The sequence below is a fragment of the Pseudoliparis swirei genome, chromosome 24, assembly GCF_029220125.1.
Source record: "Pseudoliparis swirei isolate HS2019 ecotype Mariana Trench chromosome 24, NWPU_hadal_v1, whole genome shotgun sequence".
NCBI classification, from domain to species: domain Eukaryota; kingdom Metazoa; phylum Chordata; class Actinopteri; order Perciformes; family Liparidae; genus Pseudoliparis; species Pseudoliparis swirei.
This window is the reverse complement of record NC_079411.1, coordinates 8,281,133-8,303,811: the sequence shown is the minus strand read 5'-3', so window position 1 is coordinate 8,303,811 and position 22,679 is coordinate 8,281,133. Positions and strand designations below refer to the sequence as shown.

At 39.5% G+C, this 22,679-nt stretch overlaps 1 protein-coding gene across 4 annotated transcripts in view; it reads right to left on the bottom strand.

Annotated features, from left to right (window-relative positions):
* The window catches only part of fam13a (family with sequence similarity 13 member A), a 47,981-nt gene that overhangs the window by 20,791 nt on the left and 4,511 nt on the right, over positions 1-22,679 (bottom strand). For 2 of the 4 annotated variants that reach the window (XM_056408221.1, XM_056408222.1), the window contains exons 3-9: positions 21,967-22,176; positions 19,719-19,890; positions 17,382-17,529; positions 15,896-15,979; positions 15,064-15,150; positions 11,048-11,268; positions 4,750-4,791 (exon numbers count right to left, since the gene is read on the bottom strand). In XM_056408221.1, the coding sequence (XP_056264196.1) occupies positions 4,750-4,791; positions 11,048-11,268; positions 15,064-15,150; positions 15,896-15,979; positions 17,382-17,529; positions 19,719-19,890; positions 21,967-22,176 (964 nt within the window). The remainder of the gene's footprint in view (positions 1-4,749; positions 4,792-11,047; positions 11,269-15,063; positions 15,151-15,895; positions 15,980-17,381; positions 17,530-19,718; positions 19,891-21,966; positions 22,177-22,679) is intronic. The other 2 variants (XM_056408223.1, XM_056408224.1) reach the window with 1 other exon arrangement.

The window sequence follows — 22,679 nt, the reverse complement described above, 5'->3', positions numbered from 1 at the left end:
CATAGGGGTGACCTCAGGAAATCTTCCATAAACAGTGGTGTTGATAGTAACAGCACAGCTTTCTAGAATGCACTGATAAAGGAAGCGATAATAACAGAGATGGTACGCTGTGAAGGTGACTGTGGAGAACTTGTGCACAATGTCGTGGACATGCACTGACATTATCAAAGCTATAAACAGGGAAAGTTAATCATATAAAAGAAGTGGCACACCCAAACCGTGTGATAACCGGATGATTCGTTTGATGAGCTTGACAAATTCAAATCATAAACATGGGTGTGTAAATGTTTGAACTGGTTTTTTTTTTAAATATCTGTGCTGATGACCAGAGAGATCCCTCACTTTCAATTCAGGCTTGCAGGTGCTCCAAGAGGCAGCAAGCAGACAAAAAAGCTTGATTATTTCCAAGCACAGCAGGAAAAACATTTGCCCACTACCTAATAATAGACTTGGCACTTTACGCAACAGGTAAAAGCAACAGAAACATGTTTTAATGGCTTACTAATGTTGGCTTAACCTTAGACCACGATGCCTGCAAATGTCAGAGGCATGATCTATCAAGTGCCGCGGACACATTGAGCCCGAAATATGACAGACGGTTCAAGATGTATCCAAAACCTTAGAGGACCTTCCTCTGTTCTGCAATCTGCTCTTGATATAAAACTGATGAGAGGGTCCATTATATAACTGAAATATGTTCAGGGGGAAGATGGTATTAGACCTTGAGAAATGTACGATTGCATACTGTATGTTGCAATTTTAACTCTGACACTGACAAAGTCTACTGGTGACACCTCATCCCAGGTCATTGCCTTTGTGTCGACCGTTGTGAGCAACCGTTGAATGATTTTTACTTCTCAGATTGTTTCAGTCAAACTATTTTGGAGAGTGTTAAATGTAGCCATGAATAGCGAAAAAAGGGCATAAATGAAAGGAAGTCAAAAAACAGAGACAATCTCTAATCATATTCTGGTTATATTTGTGGCATTTTTTACTGATACATCTTGGGGCCCTTTAGGAAAACAGGCCTCTTTGTTGGGAATGGGGACATAATTATCCATTCAAAGATATTTAGATTGAATGAGGCAAGTTTTATTTTTTTACGTGTCCACATTGCTGACACATTTGATTCTGATAAAACTCTTGAAAGCAAAAAGATTCTTTGGACCATTTTCTGTATGGAAACGAGATGTAGAAGAAACGAGGACTGAAGTTGTATTACCACAATGATGTTGCTAGGCTACAGTGCATTTAGGATGTTAATGAAATAAACCACTGGGCACAACTGCCTGAAAATGTGAAACATTTGGTGATTAAAGATCTCGAGGCAGCTATCACCGTTCCAAGTAGTCTGCGGGTTGGTTGTCTAGTCTGCCAAGCACCTTTTTAACACACTGTGTAGCCTAAAGCCTCAAACTCAGGTTTTGTAAAAGAAACCGTCTTGGTTTGTGTGAAAAATGTCTACGTTTTTTTAAAGTGAACATGAAACTTAAAACACTTCTAGGACAAGATCAACCGTGTTTGTGAAGTTAAAATGAAATGTTTAAGTTGTGAGCACAACAAACAACACAAGCATCTGTTTCTAAAGTGAAAGTGAAACCCTATAGAGCTGGTCACATGGGACAGCAGCTGTCTCTTGAATCTTTGTTTGATTAGTCATCCAAACGTCATCACACACAGATCATCTACGAATGTCGAACAATGACGCTGATGTGTTTACATTGGAGTCACTAGAAAGCCTGGTCCGTCACATGCAGACACTCAAGAGGGGGATGAGATCACCTCAATTAATTTTGCATCACCGACTGATTTTAACTAAAGATACAAATGTGTGAAACCACTCTAATATGAGACAAGATTTGCTATAATGAGCCATCAGAAGTCTGAAGAAGAGTATCCCTTGTTGTCTATCAAGATAGACAACAAGGGATGTCCTACTTCGGGAACTTCAGGGCCTTTCTATTGTCATTGTTTCACTATAACGTCTCATATTAGAGTGGTTTCACACATTTGTATCTTTAGCTAAAATCTGATGCCATGGCCCTGCTGATGTGCCCTGCCCACTCCTCCTCTTCACCTCCATCTGCCTGATGGATCGTGGAGGTCTGGATCATGGTCCATGCCGACTACCAACTATTCATACACTCTGTCATACTCATTGAATGTGTTGTTACTCTGTAATGATTCCTTCTGTACACATGACATATATTGCTTTTGTCCATCCTGGAGAGGGATCCTCCTCTGTTGCTCTCTTGAAGGTTTCTTCCCTTTTTTTCCCCCGTGAAAGGGTTTTTTCTATTTCTTGGGAGTTGTTCCTGATCCGATGTGAGTTTCTGGGACAGGGATGTCGTATGTGTTCAGATGGTAAAGCCCTTTGAGGCAAATTTGTACTTTGTGATATTGGGCTAAACAAAATAAACTGAATTGAATTGAATAACATGACATAAATAAATATGACAGTAAATATGTTGTTTGGAAGCATAACATTTGTCTGGTCATGTTCTTTTTTTGCCTCTGATTTCATTATCCATGTGGCAAAGTAGAAATGTTGCCGTTGCCCCAGTAACAGCAGGCAGAACAACGTAGGGAGGAAAAAGTCAAATGTTCAGGCCGCGAGCTACAAATCCTGACCGACGATGTGCAGAGACACTAAATGCTTGAATGCTACCTCGTTTTAAGCTCTGAGATCTTTTACCATTTTTAGAAGCTTTGAAAATTGCAGAATTTCTTTAATTCCTTATTTCTAAAAGTTTGGCAGCCACACAAAAATCGTGAAATCCTGTTTGCAATCTGCATCTGGCTAAAGTCTGGCACATAACAGACCATAAAACCAGAAATGGTTTTGTCCTACGGACACAGCGGGGCTCACTCTTTCCCCCTTTCTCCAGCCTTTATGCTAAATTAATATGAGCTACGCTTCTCCTTGCAGCACATCTATATTGAACAATGGTATCTATCTTTTGATCACATTTTTGGCAGAAAAACAGATAATAGAAGATTTAAAAAATATTTCCCAAAAAGTAAAATGGATCAGTTAATTTTCTTTGACAGATACAAAATGTGATTGTAGAATTAGTGATATTTTACCAGTCAGCAGCATTTTTTAGTTTTCAGTTTGATGGTGTCAGTAAGGTTTGCTGAGCTCTTAAGGCACGTCTGTAATGAAATGATAGGCCTGAAAGTTGAACTGTGTTATTTTCATTTTGCAGAGTGTGATTTTAAAAAGCCAGCAGTGCAAGTCTTTGTTTTAGGAGAGCTTAAAGTTTGTTTCGTATAATTGCTTCATTCAGGACCTTCTAACTCACAAAATTGCTCTAAAAATAATAGTAAGAACAAAATAATATGTTTCCGTAGGTGTGTGTTTGTGTTAGGGTTTTAAAGTCAAGTGGGAGGTATAAAAAGCAAGGAGGAAACAACTCCAAAGCCTCTAAAGCAGAAGCTTATAGCAGTTAAATCCCCCACACTGTGTACCAGTAGCGTCCATTCAGGTAATCCAGTATTACCTCACAGTCAGACACCAGCCAGGACCTTCAGAGTGTTTTGTCAACACACAAAAGAAAATAATGATGCATTTTGATTGGGCCGAGGTTGAGCTCATATGTGGCCGCCTGAGAGTGTTTGTATTTGCAAGAATGCAAGTATACTCCAGCAGAGAGAGAGAGAAAGTCTGTGTATGTGACAAAGTGCAAGCGGGCCATGGAGTTCGTCATCAATCAACGTGAGAGAGACAGAGAGAGGGAAAGTATCCCAAACATTCGTCTTAGTCATTTAGAGATGAAACAGACCAGTGCTGCAATAAATGACTTCATTAGCAATTTATCCATACAATTGATTGACCTTTTAGTTTACGGTATAAAAGAGCCAAAGACAACATCTTCCAAGAGTCTATTTTGCCCAACAAACAGTTCCAAGCTCACCGCTATTACGTTTACAATGACATACATGCATCATATTCGAGAGGCTGAGACAAATAATTGCTGTCAGCGCAGTTCTATGGACGGCAATGTCTATCAGTGAATTCACCACCTCGGTCCAATGTTAAATATCCCAACAATTATTGGATTTCGTACAGAGGTTCATGGTCCCAGGAGAATATAGCCTATATACGTATAGATGCCCTAGCTTTTGCTCTCGTGACACCGTGGGGTTGACATTTCAGTTTTTTTGTGAAATATCACATGTACTACTGGATTGATCATCATAAAACTTTAAAGCCATTTATGACCCCCTGAGGATTAATTTCAATCATTTTGGGGATTCCCTGACATTTATACCAAATAAACATGTATTGTCATTTCATTCACTTATGATGTATTCATTTGTCACTTTGGTACTCATGAAAAATATTAAGACAAGAAACTATATTAAAATATCAGAAATATTTTCGTCAGAAAGTGAGGCTGCAAATAACATTATTTTCATTATTAATTAATTAGGAATTATCCCTCTATTTAGTCAGTAGTCTGCAAAAATGGCAGAAAACACTGAAAAAATTCCATCGCAAAACCCAAATATATTCTGTTCATAATGATCCAAAGAATTGCAAAAAATCCTCTCATTTGAGAGCCTTTAACTCGAAAATATTTGGCAATCTTTTACTGTTTTAAAAATTATTAAAACAATCATCTAAATATTTGACAAATCGATTGAGCTTAATATATTATTCTGTTCAATGATCTTAAACCATAAAGTAATTCTGTGTCTGCACCCATAGGTGTCAGCTTTCTAACACAGTGCAAGAAGGCCTACCTCAAGTAGAAAGGAGATATTGGTCTATCTTCTTCTTGGGAGCTGAAATATAAAATCAAAAGCACATAACTGATTAGCTTGCAGGATGTGGCTACCAAGTGCCATGACATAAAAACATGAAGCACCCTCCCCTTCATCTCCCTGGGGCTGAAAACAGGGGCATAAAACTGTCTTTTGTCTGCAGAACAATAGCCATGCAGTGCAGCAGCCTTTGTGGAGCTTGAATCTGGTAATTATTATGAACCGAGAGAGATATGGGTGCTGCTTTAAAATATAGGCTGGTTGTGCCGCTGGATAGATGCCAGCGACACATGATGAAATTATGCAACGATAAGAGGAAATCAGCGTTAGCACTGTTGAGGTTGCTTAACATTTTCAGATCCTGGCACTTAGAGGATGGACATTTCACAATCACCTTGTCTTGTTTGCCTAAGCAGAGCTGAATACGCTATTATCTTCTCCAAAGTCAAAGCAGGAAGAAAAACACTGCAACCAAACCTGAACTGAGACCGTGGTACACATACAGAAAATAACTGTCTTTTTTTAAGACACATTTATTTACTGTTAAATCCATGCAATAAAACTTTGTGGCTAAATTAGCAATTTAACCACATGTGAGTTTTCAACACTTCAAGCTGTCTTAAGCTTTCATGCTAATTAGATGTGAATCTCCACAGTTAAAGGCGATTCTTTGACATGTCGCAAAAGGGAAGCACAGGTGTAAATCCACACGAATAATGATGGCTGCAATGGTTTACTGGGATGCGGGAATACAACATCGTTAGTGTTATTAGTAACACCTGTGGTTTTCAGTCAAAATGACTTGAAAAAAGGCCTGTTTCTTCTGTAAGACACACCAATGTGACTATTCATCAACTTGTTCATATGACAAGCAAACACGTGAATATGAAATTTGATTAACAAATATGCTACAAAATGAAATTTGCCAAAAAAAAAGTTGCCAAACCCGGAACAACAGGTTGAACTGGTCAGCCGAGTATTTACCATTCGTGAACGACAGAATGACAGTGACTGACAATGTGCCTAAAAACATCAATAGAGCTCCATTGAAAGCTGTTTTTACATATGATTTAAGTATTATATAATATATAGTCCTATTTTAATCAAATGCCAAAATAACAGCTGTTCCACCATCTCATTGTGATAATAGAATTGTAACCTGGTGGCGGCATCATGTTGGGCTGTTGAAAATTGGCATGGGCATCTTTCAGACATTTTAAAGAACAAAACAAAAAAGATAAATTCCAAAACATTATATTTAGATAAAAAATTAATAAAAAAAGGCTTATAAACTGAAGCTATAATTATTAATTGTCAAGTGGTTTGTATGCAACCATCTAAATGCAATTACTAACAGTAATAAATAGCTAAAATAAATAGGATTTGTTGTTGTTGTCCTTTCTCCAATGATACTTTTTTTGTACTTTATACTATATACATTTCAGCAGAAGCTAAACGTAGCGGTCATACAATATTGCTGGTATACAATAAAGCAGCAAGAATATGCTGTTGCGTTGGTTTAGTCTTAAAGAGTGACAGAAAGTAGACATGATAACATTGAAACAATTGAAATAATGAGATAACCCTGCCTATTGTGCCAGTAAACAATAGTTTGAGAACATGTTGAGTCTCCGATGTTCTTAAAAAAAGAATAAAGATTGTTATTGAGTGAACCATTCCTTGAATGTTTGGTTCTCGGGTGTGTTTTTGTACGTGACGTGCCGTCATGTGGCTAAGTGTAAGGGGGAGGCCGGCATGCCGAGGGGAGGGGGAACCACTTTGGCCATTCCGGCACACCTCAACAAGTTAAAAACAAGGGATTTAGGTTTCAAGTCAGACAGGAATCAAGATAGGCCAAAGTTCGTTGAACTTCAAAAGACTTCTCAATTGATACAATGTGCAGGAATCGTACATGTGTTATATGTTCCTCCAGCCTTGTTTTAGGGGCAAGCATGGTTCATGGCAAACACCTCTACACTCTTTTAGAGACTTAGAGGTTAATGTTTTTTCTCCCCACACCCATGTTCTTAACTGGTGTTACACAGTCTGTCAAGCGAATTAAAATAATATGTGCAGTCACTGCCGCCGTGAATTGCAAAAGCGGAAATCCTGCTTACCCACTACCGTACTGAGGGGATAATGAAAAGCTTTGTAGAGGCGTCCGGAAAAAGGCCTGATCCCTCTGGGGTCAACGGAAAACTACCAATGACAAGTTGGTCGTTCTCAACAATAAAAAAAACGTGAAGACAAAGGTAGTCTCACTTAGCAGAAGCTAGACCCTCGAGTAATCCTCCAGCAATTTGTGTCCCTCTCCTTAGCCCTGCCTTACCAACACCCAACAACATCTGCTGAAGTCTAATAAGGTTATTAATCAATCTCTTAAGTGAACAATATTTGTACCTTGAAGCTGCCATCACGATGTCTTAGAACCGATGCGGCCAATTACAATTGTGATTAGTTGTTTGATAATCAATTTGTACACTATCTTTGCAATACCAAAAATGTCAGTTGGAGCTATTGTCGGAGCTGGTGGTGCAAAACAAAAAGTGGCAAATAGCGTGGTACATTTCTTTGCCATTTACTGTATTGAATAATAAAGAGTCAATGAGGATCTGGGACCTGTACAGAAAGAGCTCCCTTGTGTCTCAGCTCCTCGGTTCAGTCTCTGGTACCTACAGGACCCTCAAACCAACAGCTTTTAGACGGGTGCTGCACATTCTTAGAATACCAAAGAGCCCAAACTGCGTGGTGGTCAAGACCTAAAGTATTTGTTGGATAAGCCTCGCTAAGCTACGCTTGGTATATGCTCACTGTATTAGAGAAAAAGGCATAAGAGCAACACAGAGCCCCACGTTTCAGGTTTTAGACTGAGGCTGCAAGCGGATGTAACCATCTACAGATGAAATATGATCAGCTCTCATATGCATCTTGTTTTATGTCAAGTTTCTTTATCATGAGCATTACCTTTGCTGCACCTTATTGACGTTAAAAGCATTGACGTGTTATACCAAAAGAGCTGAAGTTGTAGTCATGCATGAACACGGTCTCATCACCAGTGCGTAAAGATTAAAAAAAGAATTACAAATATTTGTATTTAACAATAATACTAATACGAACAAATTGTGTTGTAAGTAAATTCTTTCTGTCTTTTCACATTTGAAAAGCTAGAACCAGTACATGTTTGGTATTTTAAGGCTTTAAACTTTAGTTAAACCATGATCAAAATTGTTGCAGATAAAATATATGCTACTAATCGAGTAATAATAGTCATTAGTATTAATACAGGGATGATTTTGACTGAGTTTAGAGCACCTGTTATCGCGCTTGGTTGGCTTTGAATCAGTAATTCTAGATATCCTGTGACCTAGTTAACTGAGACTCTTTATAGACCAAAAATGTTGGTATGATGAGGGGTCAATGTCGTGTATGAGATTTGGAAAAAAGGCACTAACATCAAAGGTGCTAGGAAAACCAGTTAGATCCAGCCAGCAGCTACCTGCTTGTAAATACGTGCTGTCAGGCTTTCGGGCTGATGGATGGGCGGCCAACAATGCTGTTCTACCCACAGGGAACCCGCTTTCACACCACACTGCAACGTTCCTCACTCCAACCTTTTTCCAATGGGCTTCTAAGAAACCTCATGGTTACATCACAAGATTTCGTGAACCATGGCAACGCCACACAAAAGCCAGCATGCATCCCCTACGAGCAACTACGCAACGCTGAGAGCGGAAAAAGTTCACATGACGCTGCTATGTTGGCTCATGTGACCTGTGTGGTGAATGAGGCCGGTGTCATATTTCAGGGGCAGGTTTGAGCATTGCGGCACATACAATTTCTGGATTTATGTATTTGACAACGGGAAAGCAAAGTGGCACATGTTGACAGCCCAGCGGTCAACACATGGATGCATGAGAAGATTTAATAGTGGAGCTACTGATATTAAGCTCTTTAAACGCTGCTTTGAGTGAGCTGAGGGACTCAGGAACGGAGACGTTCCTAGAAGGGTGCATTATGAAATTGAATACACACGTCATTAGATATATTAAAATTGCTTCAATATAATTACAATATTTTAATACAATATGTAATTTCGTTTTCATTTAGACATTCTGGATAAGTTTAATTCTGTCGTGGCCCAGGTGTCTGTGGGTTGCTTGTGCTGCACTGTGCTGACACAGACCTGTCTGACACATACCTATGGAAAGTGAGAGCAAGCTGACAAGTAGACATGAGAGCAGCAAGAGATTTGAAAAACACAGACGAATCGACTTATGAAAAATTATTATATATTTGTTCTGGCTTTATGTGTCAAAATCACAGCTACCTATAAATTAAACTTTAAAAAAAATAAAAAATAAAAAAGTTCTCCTTACAAATGCTTTCTTTGTGTTTGAACATTTGAAAGATCCAGAGCCTCAAGTTTGTGAAAAACTATCGGTGAGTATCAAAAGTAGTTTTACATGAAAGATGGTGAACTAATTTTAGACTCTGAAAGTTGCAGGAGTCAATGTGTTGCCAGAAACCTATCACACTGTCTGAACATAAGTCACCCAATGCAAACTGACTCGAAGGATCTCAGAGTCTGGAGGGGAAATCCACCAGGAGATTTACTGGCATCCCGACATGGTGCGGAAAGCTGTTGCCACCTTACAAGTATTTTATTTGCCACTTCAAGTAAACAGCGACATCTGTTCCAATAAGTCCAACCTGGCCAGGGATGAAATTTAGCCTCTCTGGCTAACTCTGGCACATTTACAGTTTAGCTGTTGATTGGTGAGCAGTGTCCCTGCAAACTAAACCAATAATAAGATGGGATGTCTTTGGTTGGTTGTCCTTGTTGAATGAACACATTGTAGGTTAATTATCTTGAGGATAGAGAGACAACATGTATGGTTGACTTTGAATGATATTTGATAGTTAATGTTAACCTGTTCATCTTTAGAATGCTACTTGAATTATTTGTTTTAATGATTACACCAATAGAAGAAAAAAGTACCTCATATTCTAAGATAAAAAGAAAATGCATTCCACAAACTGCGATATACAAATTCTATTTTATATTTGAAAACATCTTTTTAAACATTTATATTTAATATTATTTTAAATAAAATTATATATATTAAGAAATGTATATGTTGAAAATTTTTTTAATTTGTAAAGCAGGGCGCTGTGCACTTGTATGTGATGTGTGAATGGATCTGGTGCTGACACCCTGTTAAACTCTGATTAATGTTATACTAAAGGTCAGGGGGGTGTCCGCCAAGCCGTAGTGAAGCCAAAACAGCTTCATCATCTCTCATCCTAGAGCTTCAACATCTTCTCGCTTATTATATGTTGTAGTTTCTTCCACTGAGACACATTTTGATTTATGCAATATTAGCAGTAAAGCGGTTACACTCAATGTCCACAATGTCGATATTTAAAATTAAGGAAACAAAGTCACTCAACTGAAAACATACACTGTAGATAAACTGAATTCGGAGTGTGTGTGAGAAGAGGCTTTAAACAGTAGATTTCCAGCCCAGGTCAATGCTAGTTTAGAACCCCTGGTCAAGAGCCCCAACAACAGACACAACTGTAGCCTTGCTATTCCAGGGCTGGGGACACTCAACACCGAGTGGTTCCAGTTTCAGCTTCTTATAATAGGCTTGTTTGCATGCCAAAGGCACATTGCCACGTGGATGGGGCTTTAGATCCCCCATCGCTGTCAAGACTCTTCATCCTCACACTCAACTCATTGCACATCACCTATGCAAACAGTAGTCATAACCTTTTTACCACTCCCTAGTTTTCCACATTGGAATCGGACATTACAAGACAGAAAAAGACGTTGTTTAATAGTTTGATCTTATGTACGTTGCAGTGAAGTTTTATTTTGTGTTATATCACCGTAAGCTTTTATTTTACAGCTGTCATAAAGGATCACGCTTATATATATAAGACTGTGATCCTCGTTAGAAAATCTTAAAACTGCAGGAGAAACTGACTGGATTTCACAGACGAAGTGAATTCTGTTTAAAGTTCACATCAAGCATTAAAAAAATAAAATATATTAACGTCTGACCCTTCATCGTATTTAATTTCCAGTAACGCAATTTGCAATATGCTGCATACAAATGTTAGTTTCTCTGTGTATATTTATGAACATCTATCATGAGAACAGCTCGAAGCCCTATTTTTAAAACCCAAACTATTATTAGCTCAATATTCTGCAACTTGCCAGCGATATTGTGATCTTGACACAGGTGCATGCTCTTTGACCGGACTCACTGACCTGCTGATGGCCTCCATGTCGCCTGAGGAGTGGTTGAGTGGCGAGGCAGTGTCTGGGGTTTCTTGGCGAGCTGTCTCCATTGGCTCTGGAGTGTGGCTTCTAAGCACTGAGGTCAGTGGTAAAATAATTGGTATGGAGAGGGACCTTGCATGGGGCGACCCAGGAGAGCAGCTCGGGTCAGGGATGACTACAGTCATGCGGTCGCTTGTCCCTTTCCTCACCTATTTTACAGAGAGAGAGAGAGGGAGAGAGGTATGCCAAGAGGTGAGTCTTGTGAGGGAAATGATACGTCTACAATCGGAACATGTCTGCAGCATCAAGCTCATACAACCGCACACACACACAGAAACACACTGCAGCTTTCAACCGTTGCTCAGGTTACTATAAAACATACATTTGAGAATCTTCTGAGGTGAAGCAGAGAGCAATAAAAGAACCACAAAGGTGAAAGAGGTATAAAAAAAGAGGTTAATCTGGATGGTGAGACAGATGTTTGTCTTACCGTGCTGACCCTGAGTGGGTATAAACAGCGTGAGCCGCCAACTGCAGTGTAGGTGAAGAACCGTAACCGAATTACAGCCACACTGTGGGTACTTTTCTGCATTTTTACTGAGTTCCAACCAAGGAAGTCTAAGAGGAGTATTAAAGGATGTGTCCGAGAGCTTTCTCTTGTATATCTAGAGAGAGGGGACTCCTACAGCTGCTGACAAACACTGAGGCCAAATAGCTGACTATGGTAAAAGGCGTATAAAATGGGTCTGACGTCCGAAGCTTAAGTATTGCTAATGGTCAAAAACACCCAACAGCTGAAAGAGGCTCGGCTTTATTGACAAACGCCTGTCGGTTGAATTAGAAGGCCTGCTTTTTCCCCTTTGCACCAATTATCAGCAGAACATTTCCATTCGGGGTTGAACATAATGGGTTGTTGTCAAATCTATGGACGCTGCCTCCATTTAGTCATTGGTGCATTTAATGAGTGAATCTTTGGCAACACAATTAGCACCACAAGCTTCTTTAGCGAGACCAGGTCTAGATTTTTCCCCTCAGAGCTTTGTAATTGATTTAGCTAAATTTGACATTCACTGAAAACCACAGACAAAGAAGAAGCTGCTGTTGCTGCTCGTCTCGTACCACAGGAGCACAGCTCTTTGCTCTGGCTGAGAGTCTCCTCAAGTCATCCCCTGTACGCCACCACAACTTGCATTTGTTTGTGCAACCCTATGTAGTGAAATGACAATAAATTAACCCTAAATTAACCCAAGGAGAGAAAAAGGTGGAAAACAAATGTGGACATGAGCTTATTATTTTGTAGGGAAGACATCATGGAGACACTATGGACAATTCTTAATCATAAAGATGTGATAATGAACCTCCACAGTGTTAGAGAGATGGTGATCTCATCTTGGTTGGTCTATGTTGTTCAGGTGAGGTAGAAAGTAGATGATGTAAACCCATTATAAGGGATATGATATTTCTCATGAGACGCCTTTCAAAAGACTTAATGTACATTTCTGAATGTATTCTACACAGTGAATGATTTCAGACAGTCACAGAAACTCCAAATAGACAAAGCTAAAAATCAAACTGCAGGTCGGTTTCTATAGTGATAACTACTGACCCGTCATGCTGCCTCCATTCATGGTTCTCAATTTCTTGCGATCCATAAACAAGAGCTGAGACCGTGCAACAAGTGGCAGCTGAATAGGCCAGATGGCAAAGAAGCCCGACAGACCAAAATGACGATACGTCTGGTTCCTAAACTATAGATTTACTAATAACTTGAAAGTGTTTACCTAACATCTCGAAAGATTGCAAAGAAAGCCAGATACAAATATTCAATGATTAAAACTGTACTTTCTCTGATACAATGAAATGCAGTTGCACTGCAGTTACCTTAAAACAACACACACTGTTGTTAACTAACTGACACTGTTGACAGCTCATCTCAGATGTCGAGTTAAAAAAATGCTTTTGCAAGATAATCCGTACTTGTTCTTGCTTGCACGTCCACCAACACAAACACAACCTCTTTTCACCAGATGTTTCACGGTGGTGGTTGCTTATATGCCGTTTTGCTTAAAGCGGGGCAAAAATTGCTGACGTTTTGAGAAGGTATTCAAATGTTTTTTGGTCGTACCATAACAACAGTAGGCTTTCTTTCGATGCTGTATTTATTCAACAACAAGGTATTATAAATACTCTGCCAGTAATAACTTTGCCCCTTTTGGAGTCCAAAGCTCATCTATGAATATAAACGTCTCTATGTGGACAATAAAACACAAACTCCCATCATAAATCAAACACTTACAACAGGCATGCTTAGGGCTCTTGAACTGAAGTGTGTGTGTGTGTGTGTGTGTGTGTGTGTGTGTGGGGGTGTTTGTTTGTTGGCCTGAGGCTGATAAATACTGACTTATTTCCCTTTAGTCTTGCAGTGCCACAGGATCGAACATGCTGTAGCTCTGGCGGGGAGGTGTGAGTGTTGATCCTGTCAAGACTTTTCACTGTAACTTTCGTAAATGGGAGATGGACTTGTACTTTTACAGCGCTGTTCTAGTTACCTGATCACTCAAAGAGCTTTAATGTTATGTTTAATGTCATTGTTCACCCATTCACACCCCATAAAATGATGCAAGAGGAGGCGAGCGACACGCTCCCACCTCAGATCTGCAGACGCCAACCTCCTTAGGCCTCTTACTCTGTCCAAGCATCGGACCTGGGGGGGACACGGCCTTCTCCATTGCTGTCCCCTCCCTCTGGCACTCTCTTCCTTATCACCTCAGATATTCTCCGTCCTAGCCACTTTCAAAACTGCCCTTAAAACTCATTGATTTAAATCTGCTTTTAACCTGCGATGCTGGTTCAGTATGTTTGTGTTTTGTTTCTCACTGTTATCTGTTATCTCTCTTGTTTACATTGTCATTGCTTCTATTCTTTCTGTTTTTACCATGTGAAGTGCCTTTGAGTACATTTTAAAGCACTATAAAAAATACAATTAATCCTTATTTTTATTTATTCAAATTGAAATATTCAAGATAATTACTTTAAGTAACTACTGAATTAAATTACTGTTGGGCTGACTGTTAACTATTCATTATTTTTACCTTTTCGCTTGTGGACACTATGTGTATGTTACTAGATTAAGCACTGTGTTGCACTCATATGAGAACGTAATGTTGATGTTTCAGTGGTGATACTTCTTAGAGGCATAAATCACATTGTCTGTCCTTTGAGAACAGTCTATACTGTTGTGGATTCAGTTTCCTTTTTACTGTACTTGTTACTGATCACCTTCTCAAGGTAAGGTTGAGTGCTTTTTAAATACTTTGAATATTCTGATGTCAAAGACTTTTCATTAAAAACATCCTTCATCAGCAGATTGTTTTACCCTTCTGAGCTTATGCTTGCTGCCTTTTCTTTTATCTCGACAGTGACACTCGTCTTGATATCTGTATCACATATAAACGGTACGGTATCAGAGCTTTGTTAAAAACCGAATAAAAACAACAACCACAGCGAGCCCGTCTTTGTTGTTAAACTGAAGCCAACCTCTCATTTGATCACATATACAAATATGAATGTGAACACATATTGATAAAATAAATACTACTTCATGTACACAAACAGGACATTTCTACGCCTTAAGTTATAATAAAATTCATGACCAAATGCAACTTTTGTGGGCGGCTGCATCTGTAACAATACTACAACACAGTTGGAATGGCATACCAGAGCCCACTTTGGTCTCTCGCTGCAAATAAGTGTGTGTGTTTTTCTTCTTTTCTACAGCTGATTGGTGTTATCAAATCCCATCATGTGACCGAGCAGCGAGGCCACATGCAGCAGCGGCTGTCTGAGACATGACCTGAGGCTAATCAGCACCAAGGCAATGCAGCAGATAGGAAAGCAGGAAGTATGGATTGGAAAGTGTGACCAAATAAACTATAGTAAACCACGAGGCCAAACCTCTTCAACAAGAACAGTTCATCACAGACCACAACTGTTATTCTCTGTACCTTCTTTTTCCTCTGCCTCGCCTGAGGAACGTTAGTGGAGGATTTGTTCAGAAGGTCTGTATGTTGTGGTGTTTCTTTTTCTTCTCTCTTGTAACATGTATCGGAAGAAAATAAAGAGAAATAAAGAGATTAAGATTTAAAGTGCAGTACATAAACAGTTAAATATGCAAGAATACATTTACTAAAACAGCTGATAGCACAAAAAACAATCCTGGACAAATGATGCAAGATAATTCCAATGAATTTCTTTGACGGGAATGTAATGATAATCAATTACCTAAGGCAATTATTTTGTTACATATTTACTTTTCGCTTTATGTTTTCATAAAAGCTGACATGCGACATACAGTAAATGCCCCACAAAATAAAATACCAATACTCCTGCAGTGCAGGTGATGTCTAAAGACTCCTATCCTGAGAAGAAATGATAACCTATCAGTAATCTCAGTTGTGTAATTTTAAATACACACCGACTGACCTGATTACCATTGTAGGCCGTATGCACAGGTCAGCTGACTCTGATAACATCTTTAAAGCTCACAACCTAAACAGACGCACGCAGAAAGGCTTTTTTTGTGCTGGAGAACCACTTTTAAAAAAAACGGCCATGCTACATTAATCACGTCACACAGATCACATGGCGGGTGTCAAAAGAGACGGTGTCAGGGAATTTGCAGGGGTCATGCAAGTTTGATCTGGGAAAGTCACGCATCAACATCAACACTGCATTTCACAGCAGACAGATAAAGACTTCCATATCAGTGACACCGAGGAGCACAAACGTATAAACAAAGACGCACACATGCAGGTTGCTGTGAAGCCGATCACACACCTTCGTTCTGGGAATTGGTGTCGGTGGGTTTGCGCGGAGGTGGCTGATTGACTTCTTGGTGTCGGCATCCGTCACATCCACCTCCTGGGCCCAGAAAGAGGTCAACAGAGGAGGGTCACACTTGTAATACACATCCTACTGGACAATACGTTAGCAACAGGTCATGTTTAATAGAGGACATGCATTCTTCACTTGTTATTGTGTCTTCAGGGAGTCATTTCATAAAACTCCCAGGTATGTGCGTTTTACTTTTGCTTTTCTGCTTTGAGCCTTAACAACAAGGTTCAGAATAGACTTTCACAGGTTGACGATTCGATCCGCACACATCACACATAAACACCTGCATACACACCTCCGGCTCATCAGTATTTTGTGACTGGGTGAAAAGGCAACGCGCGTGCTGCGAAGGAACGTCATTGGCCGAGGGGCCTCAGTAGGCCCTGCGTGCCTGTGCATATGTGTTTAGTGTTTATGTGTGCGTGTAAGACCATCTCATTCTGACTGAAGGCTTTCCCGCTGGTCAGCAGGGTCTCATGTGGCTGAGGAGAGGTACCCCGAGAGAGGCCAAAGACACAGACACCTAAAGCTGGCTGGCCCACGTCACGTTGCATGCCAATAAAAGTCATCAATCAACGATCAAGACGTTTGCCATAGACAGGATATTAGAAGTAAGGATTTCTTTCCAAAAAGCGCCAACATTTTGCTGTAAAAAGACAATGCAATATCTTTTCAAATATGATATTTGAAAAGATATTCATGCTGCAGCATTTGGAGCAGTACATATTCCTGTAATCTCACCTGTAATTGGAACAAACTTTCGTTTTATTCTAAAGAAATCAAGTATGCCACACTAGCTGAGATGGTCAGTGACAATAAGCACACAACTTTCATTATCTGCCCTTTCTTTGTTGACTTTGCTTGTTTTCTTTATGTTCGCATGGAGGTCACTCTGCGTAATATATAAGTTTGACTATAATAGAAAACAAGAATACATGATTACATGAATTCAAGTTGCATTACTTTCCCACTCTAATTGTATTTATTGTGTGAAGAGTCACTGTCCAGGACAAACCATGTGTCTCCAAGTTTAGGGATGTGGAATTTTAACATTTAACGATTAAGTTCTGATTAGATGAAACAAAAAATAAAACCAGAATCTGCTTGACTTAAATCAGCAGCAAGATGCCGCCAGGAAAAACGGATCAATGAAGACGTCCGCCATCGTAGCAGCAAATATAAATCAACAAGCAGAGACTCAAACCAGCCTCCCGAGGAGGAGCCGATCCTGCGAGGCTGTGATATAAGATCAATTTAACTTGACATTATGTCGTCCTGTTCTATATTTATAAACTATTACGCTTCTGGGTGGATGGGCCGAGGGGGAGGTCACGGTCCTCATACTGTTGAAAGTGCATTGGACTGACCACCATCACAGATCTATTTCATATAAACATAAGCATCTGGTGTCCCTGCGTGTTCACAACACCTTGACAATAATTGGGGTTGGCCGTTCTTCTGTGCAGCCTTCTGCGTTTCTGGCGATCTGGAATATATTGCTGTAGTTCTGGATGAACTTGAACATTATCTTGTTACAGATATTTTGGTCCTTCATGGCTTCATATCCAGGGGCCACGCTGGAAGAGAGGGAGAAGAAAACGAAAAATGTAAATCAAATCAGACAGATGAGATTTGATTACATTCTTTAAACATGGCAGCAGCAGTACATAATAGGAAATAAATGCTTTGATTGGGGGGGCATTGAACAAATTAAACGGTGATTTTGATACTAAAATTAAAAGTTATTCTTCAGCTCGTTTAACGAAGAATAATTCAGCCGTCCTGGTGAATATGATGTGTGATGCTACTGAACAGCTGTTTGAGAAAAACACTCGTCAGTCGGCCTAATTATATAACTTACACACACACACACACACACACACACACACACACACACACACACACACACACACACACACACACACACACACACACACACACACACACACACACACACACACACACACACACACAAGTACTCTGATGAACAGAACAGCGTGTACAGTATGAAGAAGTAGCCAATGAGGTTCGCTCTTCTACGATGCTCGGCTCACTGGCCAGAACACCCCACTTTGTTACTGGAAGATTCCCACTAGTCACCAGTTTGGAAAACAGAAGCTGACGGTCAAAATGTATGAGTATGGTTTGAAACTCGCTGCCCGGTAAGACCGTCATAAATAGACCAGTGAAAACAGAAGTACTTAGTTCAGCAGCTGCATATGATGCGACTGATGCATCATTTATTTATGAACATCTTAGTAACAGTTGAAAACATAATGACACCATGGAGCAGTTTATTATACACATGTCAAATATCTGATGCATTAGTTTAAATACAGGTGACTGACGAAATGTTAAGAAGTGAATTAATGGATTTAAGGATTATTTAATGCCATTTATGAGGCAACTTAATGTCAAGTAAGCATCACGAGCAAACTTTTAGTGTCATCTTATCTTAAATATCTTAGAGCACCACCTGCTGGGCAAACACTATATACAGAGACGTCTTCTCAATATGTATTCTATTTTTCTGTTCATACTTTCAGACTCATTTGTATGTTTAAGAATACATATGCTAGTTTGTTCTTGATTAATCCAGATAGTTGTTCCCCTAATATTGCCTGCAATGTGAAGTCTAAAATATTCTCCCATTCTGAAAATGGGAGTAAAAAAAGAACGCTTATTTTTTTATGGGCATTTTTTTTTTACATCTTCAATGTCTGTGGGTGAGACTTGACTGGTTCACTATCTCACTCAATATGTATTGCATGTTTTAAGATGTTAATCATTCTACCCATCCTACTACTCTGACCTATTTTAATATCTGACTCACTCAACAGAAATAGGGGAAAGGGGATTGACTCCCTCAGCTTTAGCCCTCTTGTTTTTTCCTGGAAGTTATTTAAAGACTGCAACAAACATGTTCTGTAAAGGTCACAGTAAAAACAACACACTTCCCAAAACCTTCAGGAATGTCAGGTATGTCTTAGGCCTGTGGACATGGCTGTAAATGCTGATGAATAGGTATCGCTGTGTTCAGCCAGGTTGCCTCCTGTGCCATCGAATGTGAACCATTAAAACTAATATGAGGCTCAGGCATTCATTTAAATTAATTAAATTGGAAATTGTATTGTGAGTAGGATAATGATGTGTTCACTGACTGGAACACTTTAAACATGTTTAAATGACTAAAGTCCATGTCATAAGTCAGATGTATTTCTATATAATAAGCTCATTACTTTGTTTTTTCCAGCCCACAATTTTCCTGCTTCACTCTCATCAACCTCATGAGCAGCAGCAGCAGCAGCAGCAGTTTTCTGATCAAATAAGATATTATATAAACTTTCTATGATAAACTGACTTCACTCCACATGCTCAGCACCAACTAGCAGACATACAGCTCTGTATCTCTTCAATGTGTTTATCGGCATGTATTTTCTAACATGTTCATTCTAAGCATTATCATTCCTATGATATTTTGATATAGTATCAACATATCATATGATTGATAATCTGTCAATGTTGTGTTTACGGTGGAGCTCGAAAAGGCTCAAACATAAATGAATGCAAGTGGAAAGTCATTGAAGCTTCAATTAAAGTGTTATTAATATATAGGTACTTCAATTTTCACTGACCATAGTCTGGTTATACACTGTATGCGTATGACACAAGGCAAAAAGAGGATGCTGGAGTGATGCTGAGATTGGTCCATGGATGCTTATTGGAACACCTTGCCCACATCTACCTAAAAACAGGTTAAACTCACTGGAAGACACTGGGTCCGAACACAGTGGCGAGGTTGAGGGCCGTCATACGGTTCTCTTCGTGGTTGCACTCCACCAGGGTGAGGAAGTGGCAGAGGTAGCGAAGGAGCCTGTGGTGGATGTCTGGGAGCTGCTGGAGCAGGGCTCTCATATCTGACACATCATCGCCGCACTCTGTAGACACGCAATCAGACGTCAGAAAAGGGTTAAATGTTGGGGGGGATCCTGCTCCATTTTCTATTGTTTACTGTTCGGAAAAAAGTGAAACTTCTGGTTTCAACATTTCCGCAGTGAGGCACTCTAGTGCACGAAGCAGCAGTTTGACCACATTCTGCTGAAGTCTTTTTTTCTTCTTCGCACAATCAAATGACCAAGAATCAAATAATGATCAACTTGATCTACTGTGGAGCGGGTGAGCGTAAAACACAGACAGACATTGACTGAAACACGTTCACGTCCTCGGTTTAGTCAATAGGTTTCCAGCTGGTTTCCAGCTGGTCTCCAGCAGGCGGTGATAGCTCCATCCACCTGCTCTCGTCATGTCTAATCTGGAGTTGTGGTAAATACGTGAGCATTAGAGCAAAAAGCCTGAAAGTATGTTGATGCTATTACTCCGGACACATAATTAGGTCAGAGTTGGATAAACGAATATGGCTTCTGATCCCAAATGAATGAGTGACGCAAACAAGCGTGTGCCTACGTGTGTGTGTGCATGTATATGGAAGCAAGAATGTCCGAGAGCATGACGGGGGGAGGGGGAGTGATTACAACTCTTGTTGCCGCTGAGTAAAGTTCTGATTGCAAAGTACAAGTAGTTCTTATTCACAAAGAGAATGCACATTAACAGACACGCCAACGTAAAGCCAGCCAATCAGAGGGCCGAATGACTGCAGAGAATGACAATGATGTGATGTGACATAGACACTACACTAATTCTTTGATTAATATTAATATTCTGATGATATTTTATGGTCGACTACTGCGTTAAATCAATTTGTTGTAATCAACTTTCGCCTGCTAAAGTGGTGAACTGAGCATGCTCGGTTCATTAATAAATGTGTGTGTACTCTGTGTATGTATTATTTAATCATCCTTCATTTATTTATTTATTTTTATTTATCTAATATATCTACACATTGATTGGAGCACCTCAGACTAACTGATCAGTGTGTTAATGTTGTGTCTTTGTACGCGGGGCTCAAAATATACACATTCAGCTGCAAGTGTGCATGTATGCATTCCTAATATTTCCAGGAAATAAGCTCTGTCTAATACTGATACTAAAAAACTGTCTAATAAGGGTAACGTAATCTGTTACAACATGTGAGATATTGTTATGTGGGCAGACCGTTCCAGAATCTGGACTTTGGAAAGCCTTTACTGCCCATGTGAGAATATTAAAATAATTGTACCTAGCCAGATCAATGTCATACACTTTAATACATCTGTTAATGGATAAGGTTTTCTTAGAAGCCAAAAGGGAGAAGAGAAACCATTTCGAACTGTGAGGAAATAGGGATACTGCAGCTGAAAAGTGCTTTCCTCCCATTACACAGATTGAAACTCTGTGATGGAAGAGAGTAGAGAGTGAGCAGACACTTCACCTGCCAAATAACTCACTTCACCTTTTATGACCTCCATTATTGCCAGATATATCAGGTCCATCACTCTTATTTCACATATACTGTCTCACTCCCTCACTCCCTCACTCCCTCACTCACTCACTCACTCACACACACACAAAGACACACACACACACACACACACACACACACACACACACACACACACACACACACACACACACACACACACACAATAACAACACGACATAACAATAACAGCTGAAATTCTGCAATAAAAAAATTGTATATATATATCCGCAATATTCATCGATCCATCTCTCTAACATTTCAATTTAAGTATATTTTATGTGAGCATTTATTGTGAAAAAAGTGAAACACACGCTTATCTCTGCACCTTTATATCGCATGTTGCAGATGACTGCAGTGCTCATAGTACATTTCAGCAGCTAAAGATAACTTTGCTCATCATCCAGTCATGACCCAGATATTTCCTGCATTTGCGAGGGGTATACATGTCAGATGTCACTATGTGGATTTGGAGTTGTTCAGAAAAAGCATCACATGATGGTTTAAACGTGTAATCAACTTCAGCTGGTAGGATCAATATAAAACACAAAGAGACACATAAGACAGAGTTGGAAAAGTAACAACGACTTTGTGTTACCTTGGTGGTGCTGTATCAGCGCCTGTTGGACTCTGGAGTCTACAAGACCCATTGGCAGGTCCCTCAGGTACCGTTTGAGCAAGCTGGCCACCGTACATGAATCAGATTCAGAGAGAAGGTCTACATCCTCTCCACTCTCCAGCCGCTGTTTCAGGGTTTCCACAGCACGCACATTCCCATTCACTCTGAAGAGACCCTCCTGATGCAAGGCTGAAGGAAAATCAGAGAAATATTACAGTAACTCATGCCACTAAGAGACAGCCGAGCTATTAACTATTCAAATAGAAAGTTAACTAGGGATGAAATCAAATTAGCTGTCCCCACATGTTGGTATTATTATAATATATATATATATATATATAGGGATATATATTTGGGGGACAGCTTATTTAATTTCCAGAATCTGGACTTTGGAAAGCCTGTACTGCCCATGTGAGAATATTACAATAATTTTACCAAGCCAGATCAATGTCATACACTATAAGAAATCTGTTAATGAATAAGGTTTTCTTAGAAGCCAAAAGTGAGAATACATTTTATATAGTATGATATATCTAATAAAAAAGTAAAACAAATATTTAATGATCAAGTTCAATTAAATATGTCTCTACTGTATCTGTGCAATAAATATAATTTCTGTATGATTACAATCATTTCAATCATTTTTATAATCAAAATCGCTCACAAACTGGGCATGTCTTTTGCTTTCTCAT